This window comes from Amphibalanus amphitrite, unplaced genomic scaffold (assembly GCF_019059575.1).
Source record: "Amphibalanus amphitrite isolate SeventyFive unplaced genomic scaffold, NRLGWU_Aamphi_draft 001056F_arrow, whole genome shotgun sequence".
Taxonomy (NCBI): Eukaryota; Metazoa; Arthropoda; class Thecostraca; order Balanomorpha; family Balanidae; genus Amphibalanus; species Amphibalanus amphitrite.
The window spans coordinates 78316-95999 of NW_024882550.1; the positions used below are offsets into that span (position 1 = coordinate 78316).

The 17684-nt window shown below is 54.6% G+C and overlaps 1 protein-coding gene across 3 annotated transcripts in view; it reads left to right on the top strand.

The window, feature by feature from the left end:
• Positions 1 to 17650, top strand: part of LOC122369620 (pleckstrin homology-like domain family B member 1) — a 76884-nt gene extending 59234 nt beyond the window's left edge. For all 3 annotated transcript variants that reach the window (XM_043344503.1, XM_043344504.1, XM_043344505.1), the window contains 11 exons: positions 482 to 625; positions 1267 to 1379; positions 3889 to 4000; positions 4277 to 4396; positions 4697 to 4807; positions 6486 to 6555; positions 14376 to 14538; positions 15002 to 15308; positions 15662 to 15740; positions 15987 to 16180; positions 16519 to 17650. In XM_043344503.1, coding sequence (XP_043200438.1) covers positions 482 to 625; positions 1267 to 1379; positions 3889 to 4000; positions 4277 to 4396; positions 4697 to 4807; positions 6486 to 6555; positions 14376 to 14538; positions 15002 to 15308; positions 15662 to 15740; positions 15987 to 16180; positions 16519 to 16704 — 1599 coding nt within the window. In that variant the 3' untranslated portion in view covers positions 16705 to 17650. The remainder of the gene's footprint in view (positions 1 to 481; positions 626 to 1266; positions 1380 to 3888; positions 4001 to 4276; positions 4397 to 4696; positions 4808 to 6485; positions 6556 to 14375; positions 14539 to 15001; positions 15309 to 15661; positions 15741 to 15986; positions 16181 to 16518) is intronic.
• The last annotated feature ends 34 nt before the right edge of the window (positions 17651 to 17684 follow it).

The window sequence follows — 17684 nt, forward strand, 5'->3', positions numbered from 1 at the left end:
GCAGGAAGCGAGAGTGGTGTGGAAATACTACGCAACCGAGATCTGCTTTCCGGCTCTTGCATCATGACATCTCCAATACATATTTTTGGCCGGTGATACTAAAACGATAGTGGCTCTGGCAAATTCAGTGTTACTATACATACAACAATTATCTCCGTTTATCAGCTGAAATATTAGACGTCGTCCAGTTTAGTCGCAATCCGGCTGCTCACTGTCATTTGGTTGGCACCACAGCTGTCCCATGTCTTCGAACGGCTGTGTTTGTCTCGAGGCTGACGTTTACCTTTGCCTGACCTCTGTAATGACCAATTGCCCTTTTCGACCTACGTGGACAAGTGACTCATGTTTTACACTCGTAGCCTCTGTGCGACTTTGTTTTTTGTGACCCCGTTGCTTTAGCCAACCGACGACCCCTCATCTATGATCCTATCTTGACCTTAATGTGACCTCTTGTGACGCCGTGATCCCTCTCTCCACGCAGCTGGCGGCGCGGATTGTGGCTGCCGAGGCCGAGCTGGAGCGGCTGGAGCTACTCAGTGAAAAGTTCCGCGGCACCACCGACGAGGAGACCGAGCTGCTCGAGAAGCTCAAATACCAACATGAACTCGTTGAGCAGGAACGGAAGGTACGGATAACATTAACGACGCTTATTCGCCTACACTTTGTCTGTTGGGCAACGACGCTTACCGGCGCTTAGTGGATAGGCCGTATGGTGATCAGACGCTCGTGAGTCGTGTGTATACGAGTGGCGTTGAGATATGTTTCCCTGAAATATGCTGTGCCATGGCGGTGCCTTACCAAGCCCATAAATGTTATTGTTAATGTTGTTGCTGTTTTACTATGTAACATATGAGTGTTTGACTCTCAGCTGCTCACAAAAAGAAAGAGAACAGAAGACTTCGAAACCTTTCAGTTCAGTTTGTGATGTTTATCGGAGCGATTTCATCGTCGGGAGGAATGCTTATTGAAACAGCGACTACGGAGTAGTTTCAGTCAGCTGTCTCGCTTTGATCCGCCGCCCGGGCGTGATAGCAATGGCTGAAACATCTGACGCACCCTCCAAAATATTTGCACCCGGCCTGAGACGGACGATCGGACGGACAGTTACGAGGTGTCATATGACATAACTACTTCGCTTCGTCTACATGTGACAGCTGCGCACTTCGCCCACGTTTACCCGCCAGGTCAGCCAGGTGTGAGCTTCATATGCTATACCCGTATTTACTAGTCTGGCTTGTCTGATCTAGCGCTGTTCACTTTCTGCAGGCGCACGAGGACCAGGAGTTCCACCACATGGAGGATCAGGTCGGCTGGGAGACAGAGAAGGAGGAGTCGTTGCGGGTCATCCACCAGCTGGAGCGGCGGATCGCCAACACACGGTACGGGTCGCATCGAGCTACAACTGGGGAACGGGAGGCCCCACTAGCTGCAAGGGTCGCTAGAGCTTCCACCATGTTTGCTATCATATTGCTCACAGACAAAAACATAGCCGTTTCATCTTCAAACCGAATAATCTCTGTAATTACTAACCATCCTCGCCATCGCCTATCCCCGCCCAGCTCGGCCTGTCATTGGCCGTCTCCCAGCTGACGTCACGATGACGTCAGCAGTGGCCGTCTGAGCCGCGCCGGGGACGGTGTTTACCTCGCCCTATCTCAGCCGGCGGCACCTCGAGACGCCCCTGGCTGTCGGCAGTGTACCCCACACGGCCAACAACAGCAAACGGAACCTGGGGCCAGGGTCACGGCGGGGCTGGGGAGCCGAGGTGACTGTGATGTGGCCCATCGCTGCCCAACGGACGGTGGACGCCGACACCGAGTGGAGAGGTTAATTAGGCGCGGCGACCGGCCGAGCGAGAGCGATGAACGATGTGGTGTCGGGCTGCCAGCGGCGTGACACGCTGTCACTTGACGTGACGTGACAGATGTGACGCGAGACTGACATATGTGACGCGAGTCGACGTGACGAGGTGGCTGTATGAATGACGGGCCGGTGATGAGCCGGGGCGCGCCGCCGGGCCCGGTCGGCTGGGGGCCTGGATCACGGCCAGACAGGGCGACGGCGCTGCAGCTGGGCCCCGTCTGTCTCTGTGGCGCTCTCATTTGTTGTCTGTCACGCCCCCGCTCCTGAAAAGACCCTGACGCTGCGACGCCCATGGCCAAGGCACTGGCACCGAGCTTAGCATGGGTGGATGTCCGCGTGTCATTTGTTCCCTGTCGCCCTGATATGTGCCTTGGCGGTTAAGTAATTTCTCTCAAAATGTGTTAGCTGGATCGCCTAGTGGCATTTCTTGCGCTTTATGAATTTTGCATGCCATAGTGAAGATCGAGATCATAGAGCTCATTGTTTTGGGAGCTGATAGGTGCAGTGTGGGTCAAATGACTTCAGACATAACCTTCCAGGCGGTGGGGGGGGGGGCATTTTTGCCCCCCCCCCTTAGTTTTTTTTCTCGATATATCTCGAGAACCGCTGCGCCGATCGTCACCAAACTTTCGGTACCCTCCCGTGAACAGCTATTGCACATTGTGACCAAAAATTTTCCAAAGGCTATGATAGGTTGAACGCTAATGACGTCAGAGTGACGTCATTTCTGCCATTTTCGACCCAAAAAAAGGTTTCGCGAGAAGAGCTGTCAGGCCTACCAGCTTTAGAAATACAGAAAATCTTTCAGACATAAAAGGTGTAGAATTTGGAGGGCTTCAAAACTGCTATCTCGGATTTTTGAAATTTTTGGATTTTGACCCCCAAAAATCAAAAATAGCTTTTTTGAATATAATAGCCGAAAAATCCAAAAGTTTTTTGAATTTCGAAAAAACCGGAGGATATGTGATAGTCCCTACCGCTTTCTATCTACATACCAAATTTGAGATCGATACCTTTTTTTGGCCAAGTTATAGCGAAAAAACTGTTCAAAATTGATGACGTCCAATTTTCAAACTCAATTTTTTAGCAATTCTAGACATCGTAGCGCAAAACAAAGACCACCATTAGACTCCCCGTGACGAGCTGCATCGAATCAATACCCATTTTATGCAACAATATCAACTTAAAATTTGACCTTTTTTTGACCTAACCTCCACCAGAAAGTGACCTAAACCGTACCTGATGGTCTTATAACCAACGTTGGAAATGAAAAACTGGCCATAAAACATGCATCGCACAACCTTAGTAAAGTTGGGTTCATGTGGTGACCCTTGGTGACCTCTGGTGACCTGACCTGTGACCTGACCTGTTATGACCAGTGACCTCTAATAGCAACATATGTACTAGACAACTGACGCCCTATCGCTGATTTTCGACAAAATGCGTTTTACTCGGTGTTATAGCGCTTTTCCTAAAAGCCCCGTGAACGGTGAAACATTTTATCTTTGACCTGACCTGTGACGTCATCAGTGACCCCGAGGTCAATGAAATTTGGTTTCCCCTTGACAAATTTGACAGGGCTATCGAACGCCGTTTGAATTTTCCGGATCCGTCCAGTAGTTTCGGAGATACGGGGGGGGGGCAAAAAATGCCCCCCCCCCCCCCCCACCGCGCGGAAGGTGGCTGGGAGGCCCACCGCCTGCCGGGTTAAGATTGAGGCTTAGCCTGAGCATGCGAACAGAAGTTCCGTGTGCCACCTTGGTAAAGGGATTTTAATTTGTTTGCCGTCCACACTTAGGCTTGAAAGCGAACCGATATCATCGATTTAGTCGTGCCTAGCCCTCCTCAAGTAACCCTCGATGCGCACTGCGTACTTTGTAGTTTGTCATTCCCGTTACTTCGTTTGTCATTCCCGTTACTTCGTGTGCTGCTCATAGGGTCTGTTAAACTGACTCAGCTGCCTATAGTGTTCTAAGCTGAAATCAGTACATGTGTGTCCTAACGCTGTGTGTTACTCCTTTCCAGTGCTGAGATGGAGTCTGTCCGGGAGCAGCAGCGCCGGCTGATCGAGTCCATCCGGTCTGACACAGAGGCCATGGAGCGACAGCGGCGGGAGATCGTCAAACAAATGTGTCAGGTCAGTACCGTGCTCTGCTACAGGAGATCTGTTCAACTAGGGACCGTTTGGTCAGCGCAGGTAGATTGTCAGACAAATGTGCCACGTTGGTACCGCACTCTGCTAGCAGAGCTTAACATCTTAGCCCCCTGATCGTTTGGTCACCTGCTAACCCCTGTCTCAGTTCCCTGACCGTTCGGTCACCTGCAGTACCCGTGTCTCCGTCCCCTGACCGTTTGGTCACCTGCACTGCCCGCGTCTCAGTCCCCTGACGCCGACGGTGTGTCCCCCCAACAGGAGCGGGACCGACTGCGGAAGACGCAGCGCCGCCTCAGCAGCCTGTCGCAGTCCGGTGTTGACGAGGCGGCCGACGACCCCGGCCTGGACGAGCCCGAACAGAACTCGGACCAGGAGGAGGTGAGAGCAAGGAAGAGAAGGAGAGAGCCCGGAGTCGCACGGAGCGGCAAAGCTAGGGCTACTCGAAATGACCCGAATGCTCGTAACCCGGGAGAGCCGCGCCACGTAGTCAGCTTTGGGTTAATTATTGTTATGATAGAGCATCGCATATACCCAAATGACGGCGGCTCGGGAGATGAATGTTTCGAAGAGTGTCAAATCAGGAAATCGCTGGCCAAAGCTGGCAGGGAACCGCACTGATCCAGACCTTTCTGCTACCGCTTTGTGCACCCACCTAATCCACCGTCCCTATGTTCGCAGTTCTCCAGTAACGAGTACATCGAGTCGCGGCTGGCGCAGCTGCACATGCTGGGGAAGTCGCGGGACGACCTGCAGCGGATACAGAACGTCACCGCCAGCTCACCCATGCAGGTGAGACCCCGACGGGTGGACGCGGACCGGTGGCAGTGGTTCTGGGAGAGGGAGGATGGTGGCGTGCGACATCTGGGTGGTGAATGCTGAACTCTAGTCGAGGTGTCGTGTCGGTAGGGGATTCGGAGCTGACCAGTGCTGCTGCCCTTGGCACTTGGCAGCATGTTGAGCAGATAGAAGCAGTATTATATTTATTGAAATTATAAGAAAGAGGTGTCGTATATAGTACTTTTTAGAGCAATGTTTAAATAGTCATTTGCTTAAAGAATAGATGCGACTGCGTTCCACTTATTTTTTGTAGAGTCATAAAGACATTGAATGTCAGGTCGGGCGCATGTGATGTGCGGTCTACCTATCATACGTCAAGTAGATGTGAGACGATGCCTACTGGAAGATTAGGGTGATACACGCATTTTCTTGGACTTTACATTGCTAAAAACGAGAAACAAATGCATGTCATACCCATGTCTTTAATAAAACTGGAATTCCCCGGACAACCCGGAAGACGCAAAGCGATAGTCAAATGTTTGTTTTCTGCCCAGCCTCGGATGGTTTGCGGACCTGGTTAGCGACTACGTAGCACAATGCCACATCCGTGTGGTCGGGACAAACTAAATTACCGTCTATGAACCAGCCTTGACTGGCAAAATCTCCAGATTCGACTCGCTGGACTAAGCTCACCAAACCTCAGCAGCTATTCTCCGCGACATCATCTGCAAACAGGCTACAATCGACTGCGCAGGCGCGGGTGCAGCCATTAATAACACGGACAAACAGTAGTGCTGACAGCGCGGTGCGCCGCCCTGCTCGTCGTGTGCTCGTGCCGTGACCGTGACGTGTGTTTTGTGGGTGGGACGCCCCCGGTAGGCTGTGTGGTCGCGTCGGGTGGCTATTTGATGGAACTCCCGGGCAGGGGGAGTCGATGGTGGTTGCGGGACCGGGGACACTTAGGGGTGGTTTGGAGAGGTAGGAGAATAGTAGTACAAAGTCGCGTGCACATTCGTCATTAGCCATCATTAGGGGATGGGTGGGTGCATTAGTGGCTTTTCTTATTTTCTTGGAGTTGCCCATACGGTTACAAAATCATTATTGGAGTGAGGCCCATTCGTCAGAAATTATGAACGATGAAACTGCTCGTTTATTTGCTAACTTGCTATCAATGCTTGCGAATTTGTTTGGCTCCGTAATTAGCTGCTAATTGTACTGTGGTCGGTGAAAGGGATATCGCTTGTTGCGTAGTGAACCCATTGAACAGGAAACTAAGGAAAGGTTGAAACAATTGTCCTTTGAACAAGTCAGCTTCGCGGCCGTATATAGAAATTGTGAAAGCATACAACGGGTCGTAAGTCAGTGATGCTATTTTTACAAGTATTTGGCCTTGATACCTCGTTTCTTGCCTATTATTTGTCACTTTCCCTGTCGAATGAGCCATAGCAATCATTGGATATCGGTCTTGTTGCCTTGTAGCGCATACATTTGGGACTTCTCGCTGAACTGAACCCTGAAACGCCGTATTCTTGCTGCTTACACACTCATTTAAGCGCGCATTAGTAGCGCAGCGATCAGCGAAGTCAACAATGGTCCTTGAGAACTCGCCTAATGTATCCGAATCTCCAAGCTGTTGCCGTCCAAGCACGTTGCCGTCCCCAGCTTGAAGTGTTTCTCTTCTTTTCTCCAGGTGGACAACCGTTCATCAACCACACTGCGGGAGATCGAGCGAAACCGGCACGTGCTACTGGCCAAACAAGGTCAGTCCGCGGGCGGGACCGCTGGGGGAGGGAGGGGGATGACTCGTATTGTCCCTTGTCAGAGGTCCTTTTGTGTGTCAGAGGCACTGTGCAGTGTGGGCTGGATGGTGTTGGCTGTTGATCTCTGTCCACTTTGGAACAGCATTGCTGTGGCGTCATCATCACACATCGCTTATTTCCAGACGGTAATTTTGCACAGATGGTTGGAATTAATGTGTTTCTCTAGTTGAACAGGTAGGGATGCCCGTTTCTTGTATCGTTAATCATGCTGAGGGGTTTACGTTGATTTCTTTGGCCCCTAGCTACGAATGTTGGTTCACATTGGGCCTACTTCTGTTAGTAGCATGAGCTTTTCGCCTCCCTCCCCGCGCCAAGAGCAGAGCACGACGTGAACACACCTTCTGACATGTTACTGACGTTTTTGTCGTCGAGCTACTTCTTTCTACGTTTGCTCCAAAGAGATTGCCGTGAAATACTTTTTTCATTTTGATCTTGCAATACTTTTTTACATCTTTTTTATTATTTCCACAAGTCTTGGTAATGTGAAAGCGATTGTTCGCCGTGTAGTGTGTAGTGTGTAGTGTAGTGTGTCCCACTTCGATTGCCAGTATCGTGTTTCCTTGGAGCTTACCGGCACCATGTCGCCTTTCGGCGTCTGCCGGCTTTCGCCCGTCCCGTTAGTTTGCACACATTCGCCTGCTTTGTTTGGCCGATTGTGGGATGGCCCCAGCTTATACCAATAGTTCTGCCTTCTGAACCACTTGTTTCCTTAAAAGTGATGCAAATAGTTATCACGGTCGCCGCATGAATGGACCATAGACGAAGTGTGTGGGCGTCTTTGGCACTTCATTAATATCCATGTCTCATATATGCGGCGCATCTATGCTAGGTAATGCTTTGTAAAACACATCCAGAGAATGCCAATCCATGCGCCCTCGCCAGTGTCTGAAACAAACGGGCCTTTGCCGCTCCACCGTCACTGGGGCGCGTTATGTGGCTAGTGTCTGTCGACGGCTGAGGGGGCCGTTTATTCGGGAGCCCGCTGTTCGGACCGGCATCCAGACGAGGCTAACAAGCTTCTCTGACGGACGGACCAGCCGCCGTGGATGACGGAGACGGGCAGAGACACAAGGGGGTCGGACGAGGGGGGGGGGGGTGGCAGGGTCAGGGGCAGGGCTGAGTGGGCTGACTGGCATGGGACAGGTGATGTGGGGCACCGGAGCGGGCGATGCGTCAGCTATCTGAAGAAAGAGGGAGGAGAGAGAGTGTGTGTGAGAGAGAGAGAGAGAGAGAGAGAGAGAGAGAGAGAGAGAGAGAGAGAGAGAGAGAGAGAGAGAGAGAGAGAGAGAGAGGGGAGAGAGAGAGACGGATTATAGTGGTGACGTGTTACAGGTATGCGTTGTTTGAGTCTGTCAGAAGCGGCGCGACAGCTGAGACTGATGGGTCCCGGGGTGCTATATTTATAGCCGTTGGCAGGACAGGGTCAGGGCTGAGACACCGAGCCGGTCATCCCGTCTGTGACGGAGCCCGCCTGTCTGTGTAGGCTCACAGTCGGCCAGAGGCGGAACTTAGCGTTAGCGGTCACCGGGCACTCAGGCCCACCCTGCTCACCCCCGGGGAGTGACCGCACAGATGGGCGCAAATTGGCCGAATCAACACTGCCGCGCCGACGGGACCTCGAGCAGACATGGCTGGTCAGCTGTTGCCAAGTGGGTGGTCGTCCGCACGCTGAGCCTCCCGACCGGAACCCGTCAGCTGCTCCTGGAACTTCTGCGAGATTGTGGCCAGCTTCACACCTCGAGTCGGGATCGGATTTAGCGTCTATTTGTTGTTACGGCCGGCGGCTGCCATGGCTGTGGCGGCGCCGGCGGCGGCGGCATCTCGTTGGCTGGCTAGGCTCGCCTATCGGTTATCACCAAAAATAAACAGGGTTTGTGAAACCGCCGCGGAGCGCTGACCAGGTCGGCGGGGCGGTGGGACGGAGGACTGACGGGCGGTGAGACGGTGGGACCGGGCGGTGAGGCGGCGGACTCGGTCGGTGCTTTACGACGGCCGGCGTGGCGGTGCCAACTGGCCGACCCGACCCGCCTGCTGCCCGCCGCGCAGTGTCACCGGGCCGGTCGGCAGGTCGGACGGCCGCTGCGGGACTGTGAAGCCTTCCCTGTGGTCGACAAGTGTTAGTGTCAGCCGGTGGTAGCACATGTGTGGACAGTTGTGGACCCGTGAACAGTTGAGGTGCCGTCTATAGCTGCATAGCCGTGAATGTTCTGGGAGTTGCATGCAGTTCTGCAATCGCGAATACCGTGGAGCCGTGGACGTTTGTCGACCCGCGGACGACCCGGAGCCGCGGGAGGTCTTGCTGTGCGAAGGTCACCGTCCGCACAGAGGCAGCTCTCCACTGAGTGTGGGCTGCACAGTGCCCACACGCCCGTTCGGCCAGCCGACAGCGTGCTCGCCAGGTGGGCGGAGGTGCGCGCGCCGCCCCCGCCCCCGCCCCCGCCCGCCGCTGAGGCTGACTCGCCAGTGCAGTGCAGCTCGGGGAGCGGTGGGTTTGTGTGTGACCGACCCCCGACCGACCGTGGAGACCTGCGGCCACAGTCCCGTGGGACTGTCTCTACCAGCCGACCGCCGCGCCTACCCCCGGTCGTGACGAGTGGCTTAGAAAGCGGAGCGACGTCTGAGAAGAACGGTGTGACAGAGTCCGATTCCGTGACGAGAGGGAGTGGGCTTGACGAGCCGACCCCTGGGCTTGTCTCTGTCTTCTCTCAGTCGCCGGTCGTACATTCAGCCGGGCAGAGCCCGTCACTTTCTCGGATAACTGGCTAGTCGCTTGAGGCTGTCATCTGTGTCGCTGTGCGCTGGATTGTGCGTGTCCTCATTCGCGCTTATGCGTACGCCTGAGGTGTGATCCATCCTGCCGCCGCGGTGCCTGCTGTGTCGGCCCGACGCGTGAGGTCCGGCGGACGGGGCGTACCCGGCCGGCTGGTCTGGAGCGGTCGCCCGCCGCTCGTGCTCGCCGCTCGTGCTCGCCGCTCGTGGTCCGGCCGAGGAGCGGGCAGTGTTTGCTCGACGGGGCGGCGGCCGGCAGTCGGCCACGGAACGGCCCGGCGGCGGCCCGCTGGGGAGGTGCTCAGGTGTTCGTAGCCGGACGTGAGCCGGGAAGGCTGGACACGATTTCTGACTGACATCGAGAGTCCCCCGCCGTCTCAGTCTCAGCCTGCAGGAACTACCTGTCTGACCGGTGCTCTTCTGAAGTAACGAACTGAGTGGTAATAGCTGTATGTAAAAACTGTAGTGGATCTCGAGGAGAGACTGTTGAGAGACCTCGTGACTTGTGTTACCCCGAGGCAGCGAGTATCCCGGGAGTCGCGATGTCGCCCTGTTGGAATGGATTGTGCGGCTGGGCGCGGTCGGCTCGCTGTAAGCCGGGCGTGAAGACGTATACGGTGACAGCACGCCGGCCGGACGCGGCACCAGGTGAGAAAGGTGAGATGACCGTATGAGGTGAGAGAGGCTAGGTGAGGTGAGTTGACCGGTGAGAGGTGAGATGACGTTCCCAGGTGAGATAGGTGAAGTGAGGCTAGTGTCACGGGTACGAGGTTGCCAGCTAGTTGAGACGGCCGTTGTTGGGTGGACTTCGGACGGCCTCGCCCGTGCGCTCAGGTAACCCGGCCTTGGCTGGGGTGGCGAGCTCTTTCCTCCTGACAGAGCTGGGAGCTGGCTGTGGGAGCTGGCGAGCTGTCGGTCGAGCTGAGGGGTCTGCAGGAGCTGCCACCCCCGCAGCCGTGGTAGCTCTCCGGCTTAACGTGTACCGGAGACATGCCGCTGGGCGGAGGCCAAACGAGGATTGATTGCGATTGGTTGCGACACGGCATTCTTATTTTGATTTATGCTGTTGTTACTGAAAGACAGTTATGACACAGTTTTAAAAATGATTCGGTGGTGCACTTTATTACCTCGCAAATATGAACATTTTGCTCTTGCTGTAGCTATGTGACTTGGTGACAAACATCTATGTCAAACATACATATATGTCACATAACTTAATCAAACTGGCTAATGCTCTGTTCCATTATTTCACAAATCTTTTAATCCGTTCTCGGGATGACTGTATCTCGCCCGCATCTCGCTGCATTTCGCCTCACCATCTCATTTGCCGTATGTCCAGCCATGGCCATTGTTCTCTGGCGTGTTCTGTGTCGTGCCTGACCGTGCTCTGTGCCTGGCCGTGCCGCACCCCTGCAACCCAGCAGTCCATTGTCACATTGTTCCCGGCCGTCCGGCCGGCCGGTGGACGGTACCGCTATATCCTTCCTCGATCTGCGACCACCACATGGAACAGGAAAGCCCGGCCGGGTGTGGTATGAGGTGTTGTAGGAGGAAATTCAGCGGTGTGTGAGCTGTGTGAACGGTGGGGAAGGTAGGACTGGCTTGGCGCGAGTCAGCCTGCGTAGGGAATATCCTAGTCCTACACTCTCCTATTGACTAACATTGACTAGATTTGTACGATATCGGACCTGCACGCCATGGTTTGTCCAGTGCAGTGGTGGCATACTGGCGCCAGTATTGTGCCCCCCTCCCCCCCCCCCCTCTCCCCGGGCTGGATGGCGTCAGTCATTTCTCATGTTACTCCAGCTCGGCTGGTGCCGTTTAGAGCATCGTAACAGAGGAAATTCGAGCGACATTGTTCGGATCAGCGGTGCTGCTGATAACAGCAGGCAGTGCTAGTCGGTCCGAGGCTGAGTCTTCACTGCTGAGGCGGCGGACTGATGTATCCGAGCTGTGTTCGGGGCTTAGCCGAGCGCCGCCGGGTTGGTGACAACGTGATTAACACTTAAAAATGTCAAGGCGGCTGAATTTTTCTCTGTCTGCAGGGCAATGTCGTAATCAGTTATCAGAACAAAGGAGTGTTTGTCATAAAATCGGAGCAGGGTATTGCCGAGATTCGAGGTCACGTCGGGGGTTGGAATCCTGCACGGACAAGTGGTTGATGTGGCCGACTGAGTTTGGTCGGGAAGGGTGAGTTATAGCGGCCCGCCCCTCGTAAGTCTCAATCGGCCGTCCTCGAATGAGCAGCCTTCTGCAGGCGTCTCCTGGTCTCCAACCCTGACAGTTGGATAATTGCAATGATTTACGGTACCTTAGTCAGAGGCGAAAGCTCAAAGCAGCGTTTGGAAGTCGACCGTGACCAGCTAATGTCAACTTCGTCTCGCAAAAAGGCATCCGTTTCACTGCATTCGGTTACGCGCTTGGGCCTTTTATCAAGCCATAGCGCCCCAATAAATGGCTTAGATCCGTCAATGTTGCGACTGACGTTATCAAAGATAACTGACTTTGGGTATCGACACCAGGCTGCCACAGAACAGCGGTCTCCGTCGCCTGGCAGGTAGGTGGTTGTCGTGGCTCTCGACGTCACTAGCCCAAACGGAGCTAAGCATTTCCTTGCATTGTCTCGCAGTCATATGTCTGCTACAAGTGCTCATTGTGTGAGGAGCTGTGATAAATGCTGGTAGATTTATGCTGATGTTTGACTGCATTCAGTGCGTCTTGTCAGTGTCTACAGCCGTCGCATATTTCGGTCTCTGTCGTCTCGTTCTGCACACCTGTCTCCGGACCGGTGGAAATTGGGTGTCGCCAGGCCTGCCCTCTCCCAGGCTCGCTCCCGTGTAGCGCTCTCCAGTCATGTGCCGCCCACCTGCACCCTACTGCCGGTCATGCCGGGTCCACTGTGGGCGGGGGCGGCTTCGTGCCGCTGCGTTAATCCGCCGGCTGAGACGGCCGCCCCCGCCCCCGCCCCCGCCGAGAGAGCAGCGGGCGGCGGCCACGACTGCCGGTAAACACGCTGCCGCCCGGGTCGGACGGTACGTGAGGTGATTGAAGATGGGGTTGAGATCGGGTGGCACCGGCAGGGTAATCGGCCGGAGATGAACCGGGCCGTGCGCCGCGGCCGAGCCGCCCGCCGGCTCTGTGACTGGATGGTATGCGCTGAGAGCTGTTGGTTCAGGCTCACCCGATCTTTATGGTGGTGTGACCGCTTCAGTTTGTTGTGTTTCGGTGTTAGCTACGGAGTGTGACGACGCCGACGGCCAAATATCATTCACCACTCGCTAAATGTTTGAGCGACGTACAAACAGGCTCACGGTTTTAGAGTTTCTACGTTCAGCGTTGGATCCCATCATCTCACTCGGCTTTCTAAAGATAGGCATCTTCTTTGATATCAAAAGCTATCTCGCACCATGCTGGCTTTAATATTTTCTTTTTGCTTCATTTCTGAGGCGTGGCGATGCGGCTCTGCAGGGGTCAAAATGAGGTTTTCCTAATTAGGTCGAATATCTCGATTGGCTCGCTGAAAGTTGTAATGAAAAACAAGTTTTATGTTGGTTCGGTTTTCTTTCCTATTAGTCCCTTCAGACGACAACTTATATGGTATTTTAAAAAGTTTGGAATGCCTTCGCGCATGGCTTCTTGTGGCCATGAAACTTGAGCCTCCCTCCCAGGTATAGCTCATATCGCGGTCATTTAGCATGCGAGGCCTGTCACGAACCACTAATTAAATTACCACTCCGGCTCGACCTCTGTCCTCCGCCAATCACAGTCTGTTTTAGGTGTGACGTCAGATCCGTGTTGTTCCGCCGCGGTGCGTCGTGTCGTATTGGTCACCGTGGATGGTGGGCTCGTGACCAGTCGGCCGGACAGGCTCCCCCAGACTGGTGGGTGGAATCTGTCGTGGTTCGGTGGGTCAAAGAAAGGCTGAGATCAGTGTTGAGAAGTGAGTTCATTCCGTGAAGTAGGCTTCACTAACCATTTCTCGACAGCGCGTGCTTTGCAATAGTTGCTCATGTCGCCATCCCAAATTGAAGATTTTGATTCCTGATGTCTTCGTGTTGCCTGGTGTTGTTGCGGTTCCTCTGTTTGTGTTGCGAAACTGAAGCAGCGGCTATTTCGAAGCGTACAGATACAATCTTTTCGCTGATGCCTGCGGTAACTAGCGCAGTTCTGCTGTCTGCTAAGAAAGAATGATGCTTTGAAGTCACCGCAGTGTTATAAATTATCACTTCAAAGGGAGTCTGGCCGCCTGCTCCGCCGCTTTTTACAGCTGTGTGTAACTTAGTGCATATTTGTGGCCAGATGTGGTTCGCGAACTACCGTTATTGTTTGTTGAACGGTAGTAGCTGTGGTTTGTCGGTCGGATTTGTCCGAACCGCTTCGGCGAAGGACCCGTCAGGTCGGTCTGGGAAATTCATCCCTTCTTCTCTTTTGCTCTTTTTAATCGGTTTGCTACGCCCAGACTCTAACCATTTCCAGCTGATTTTGGTTCGGGACGTCTGCAGATTGAATGTGCATCGAGTCACTGAAGTAGCACGTCCCATATATCCAGTGTTACCTCCCCTCCGCGCTGTCCGTCAAAGCAAGGCCGCCCCGCCCTGGCAGCGGTGTGACAGTCGCCCTGTCCTCTGTGTGACAGTCGCCCTGTTTTCGAGTGTCCCTGAGCGTGTGACACTCCCGTGTCGACTCCGTTGTGTCAGCTGACAGCTGGGTGACCGAGCACCACTACCTGTCACTACAGGGAGCGCGTGTCTCGGCTGCTCAGGGCGGCCAGCGGGACTGTGATCGCCGGGTAGATTGTGTGATGTGATTGCTAGATAGATAAACTTTGATTGCGTCCACTTGACGCACTCCTGTTCGACAATCAACTCGCTTCTTGTACTTGTCCAACTCGCTTGGTTTGTGTATACTGTGTATATTGTTTTATTGTTGGTCACTCGTTGCGGCACAGCCCGCACTGTGCTGACCGGCTGCGTGCTCCTCCTCTCCGGCAGGTACTCAGGTGATTGAGGACGAGCGGCGGCGTGTGGAGGAACTGAAGCGACGCGTTCAGGACGAGGTGACGGCCCAGTGGGAGGAACAGAGGCGCCAGCAGCACTCTGCCCAGTCCCCGACCCCGGAGACGGCGGGGGAGCCGGCGCCGCCCACCGCGCCACGGTCAGTGTCCTGAGAGTTGGTGCGGTTGTATGGGGTCTGCCATTGTCACTGTTAGGGGCGACACCTGTCGGTGGTCCGCAAGGGGGCGTGGTGGAGGACACGCTCCGTCCACGACGGTGTAGTTCAGAAGCTTGACACTGAAGTATAGAACCTATTACTGAAGTTTAGAACCTGTAGTCCACTGCGACAGCGAAGCTGCTCAGGTGGCATCGAATAGAACTAATGTGTGCATCATTGTCATTGGACATGGGGAAGCGCACTGGCTCAGCGTCAGGTAGATCTTTGTATGAGAGATCTCTTAGAGGTCTGGAACGACGCAGCTCAGGTGTCCCAAAAGATCAACAATCACAATTGGCTATGTGTAGCCATTTATGTAGTGATGTGAAGTAGCAATAGATGTTCAATAGGTTAGTGCTGCCGTATGCAGCTCGTTCGCTCATCTGCGCTTTTTTCTATTTTCCAGCGTCACCAACGGTCACAGCTCTCACGAGGAGGCACCTCGGAGCCCCGCGTCCGGCGACCGGTCACCGCCAATCAGCGACGGCGGCCGCGAGCTGCAGCCAATCAGCGAGGACGGCCAGCCGCCGCGACCAATGAGCGGGGAGAACGGCCGCCAGCAGCGGCCAATGAGCGGCGAGGACGGCCGCCAGCAGCCAATGAGCGACGAGGAGGATGAGCCGCGCTCGCCGCGGCCCGTCTCGGACGCCTCGTCCGTGTTTGACGGCGTGGAGGAGCCGCCGGTTCGGCGGCGCAGCAAAGTATCCGTGCCGGTAAGCGCGGGGAGAAGCGGGATGGAATGGGATAGCATGAGAAAAGATTTGGCGTGACCCACGATTGATGAAATGGAACGACCACAAATAGAACGAAATGTTATCGGTTGCGTTGAAAGAAATAGTGTTTGAAGCTCCTAAACTCGTTGATTTACTTTATTAGAAATAATCATTGTTAAACATGCTCCCTTACATGTTGCAAATTTTCTTTTTGGCAAGCTAGACTTTTGATTCTGAAGTTTTCGTTAGTGTCGCGCATTCTCGCATCGCTTGCTACTTCATTTCGCCGTTGTGCCACATGCTGCTTCACCGCGATGACTTGCCTAACTTTGCGTGATTCTGTGTCCCCACAGCCCCAGCAGCGGCCACTGACGCGGTACCTGCCCATCACCAACCAGCAGTTTGATCTGCGGCAACACATCGAGTCAGCAGGTACGCGGCCGGTGGGACCGAGTGGCTCTACTCACTACCGCGGCGCTGGCTGGCTCGCCTGATCACGTATCAGGGATAAGAAGTATAGCTTAGACTATGATATATCTATGAATAACTAGTGGTCGATGGTTGGATCAGTACTGGCTCATGCCACCATAACCCTGCAGTCAGTCTAAAACAAAATGCTAGGTGGTCATCAATTCAACTTAGTCTGACCCCTGAGTCTTGACCCCTGCCTCTCCACAGGTCACCAGCTGGAGATGTGTCACCAAGTGGTCATCAGCCGGCACGCCTGTCGCGGTTACCTGCACAAACTCAGCTCGCGAATCCGCTCCTGGCAAAAGCGCTGGTTCGTCTTCGATCGCAGCAAGAACAAGCGCACGTTCATGTATTACTCTGACAAGTCGGAGAGCAAGGCGCGCGGCGGCGTCTACTTCCAGGTATGGACGGCTGGGCGTGCCGATGCAATTCTTACAGACGGAGTCTGACGCAAACATGCCGTGTATTGATGGCATAAGACATGGGAAATTAACTGAGTAGTGAGTAATCTGTTAAGTCTCTTCATCACGATTTGAACTAGTCGCTTGTATTGCTTCCGTCTCTTACGCAGTGGTGTTCTGCTATTATGGAAGCTGTGTGTTGCTCATCTTACCAAAAAAAAAAAAAAAAAAAAAACGACTGGTAGTAAAATACACTGCAGAATAACCAGATATCCATGGTGGTTTGCACGCTACATTTCCGTCCTGTGGTGACCGGTCCCTGACTGCGCGTATTTCAGGCGATCGAGGAGGTGTACGTGGACCACCTGAAGACGAGCCGCGGCAGCGCGCCCAACACCACCTTCTGCGTCAAGACCATGAGCCGCACCTTCTACCTGATGGCGCCCAGCCCGGAGGCCATGCGCATCTGGGTAGATGTGATTATGACGGGCGCCGAGGGGAACGCCGTCTTCGGGCACGGCTGACGGCGCCTGAGGGAGGGATCTGCTGCTGGAAGGTCGGCGCGGAGTGTCATCCCACCGTGCGGGGAAGAGGGATGGATCAGAGCGTGATCTGTACTAGGGGAGACGAGTTGGAGGGTTCTACATTCTAGGAGATGATGTTTGAGGGATGTGACATCATGATGAGTTGCGTGAAGGAGATTCGGAATTTTTGTCCACCGATGAAGTCAGTCAGAAGCCCGCCGCGAGAGGCAATGTGAGAGGGACTGGAATCAACTGTTGCCCCCGCACTTATTATCACAGTCGCGAGCGCTGAGGCGGTGCGATTATCACAACGACAGCGTATTTTGCAGCGAGTTCGGTGCTGTGTATAGTGTCGCCGCGGCCTGCGCGCGGTGTAGTGTTGTATGTGACACCGGTGTGCCTTAGTGTTTTGTATACCGTTTAGTGTTGTGTCGGACGGTGTCAGGCCTCTGTCGGCCGGCGCAGGCCGTGTGTCGTGTCTCCAGTGTTGTGTCGGCCGGCGCCCGCGCGGTGCCGGCTCTGGCCAGTGTCACGTGCCGCTCGATTGTGGCGAACGCAGTCAGCCCGTCTGTGCCTTCCTTGGCGGCTTTATGTCCACCCCGTGTCACGCCACGCGGCTCCGGAGGCGCGGCTGGGTTGTGACGGTACACCGCGAGGCCTGATCTGCCGCCAGTCAGTGCCTTGAGCCGGACTCTGCCAGGCTGTGCCGGTGTCCGGCCGCCCGCGGGATGTCGGGGGTCTACTCCCGGACTCCCAGCCGTCCCGGGACCGCCGCCCGGCCGGCCCGCGGGTCATTCTTGCCCTCGTGACTCAGGCGGCGCTGTCTGACGGCCTGGCGGTCCTGTGCTCCGCCGCCGCGTCGAGTCGGCCGCCTCTACTCACCATCATATTTTTGTATCCAAAGACGTGTCAAATAAACTAATACGTAATGACGTCCGAACAAAAATCGAGTCTTTAGATATTGTCTCGGGGTATTGAAG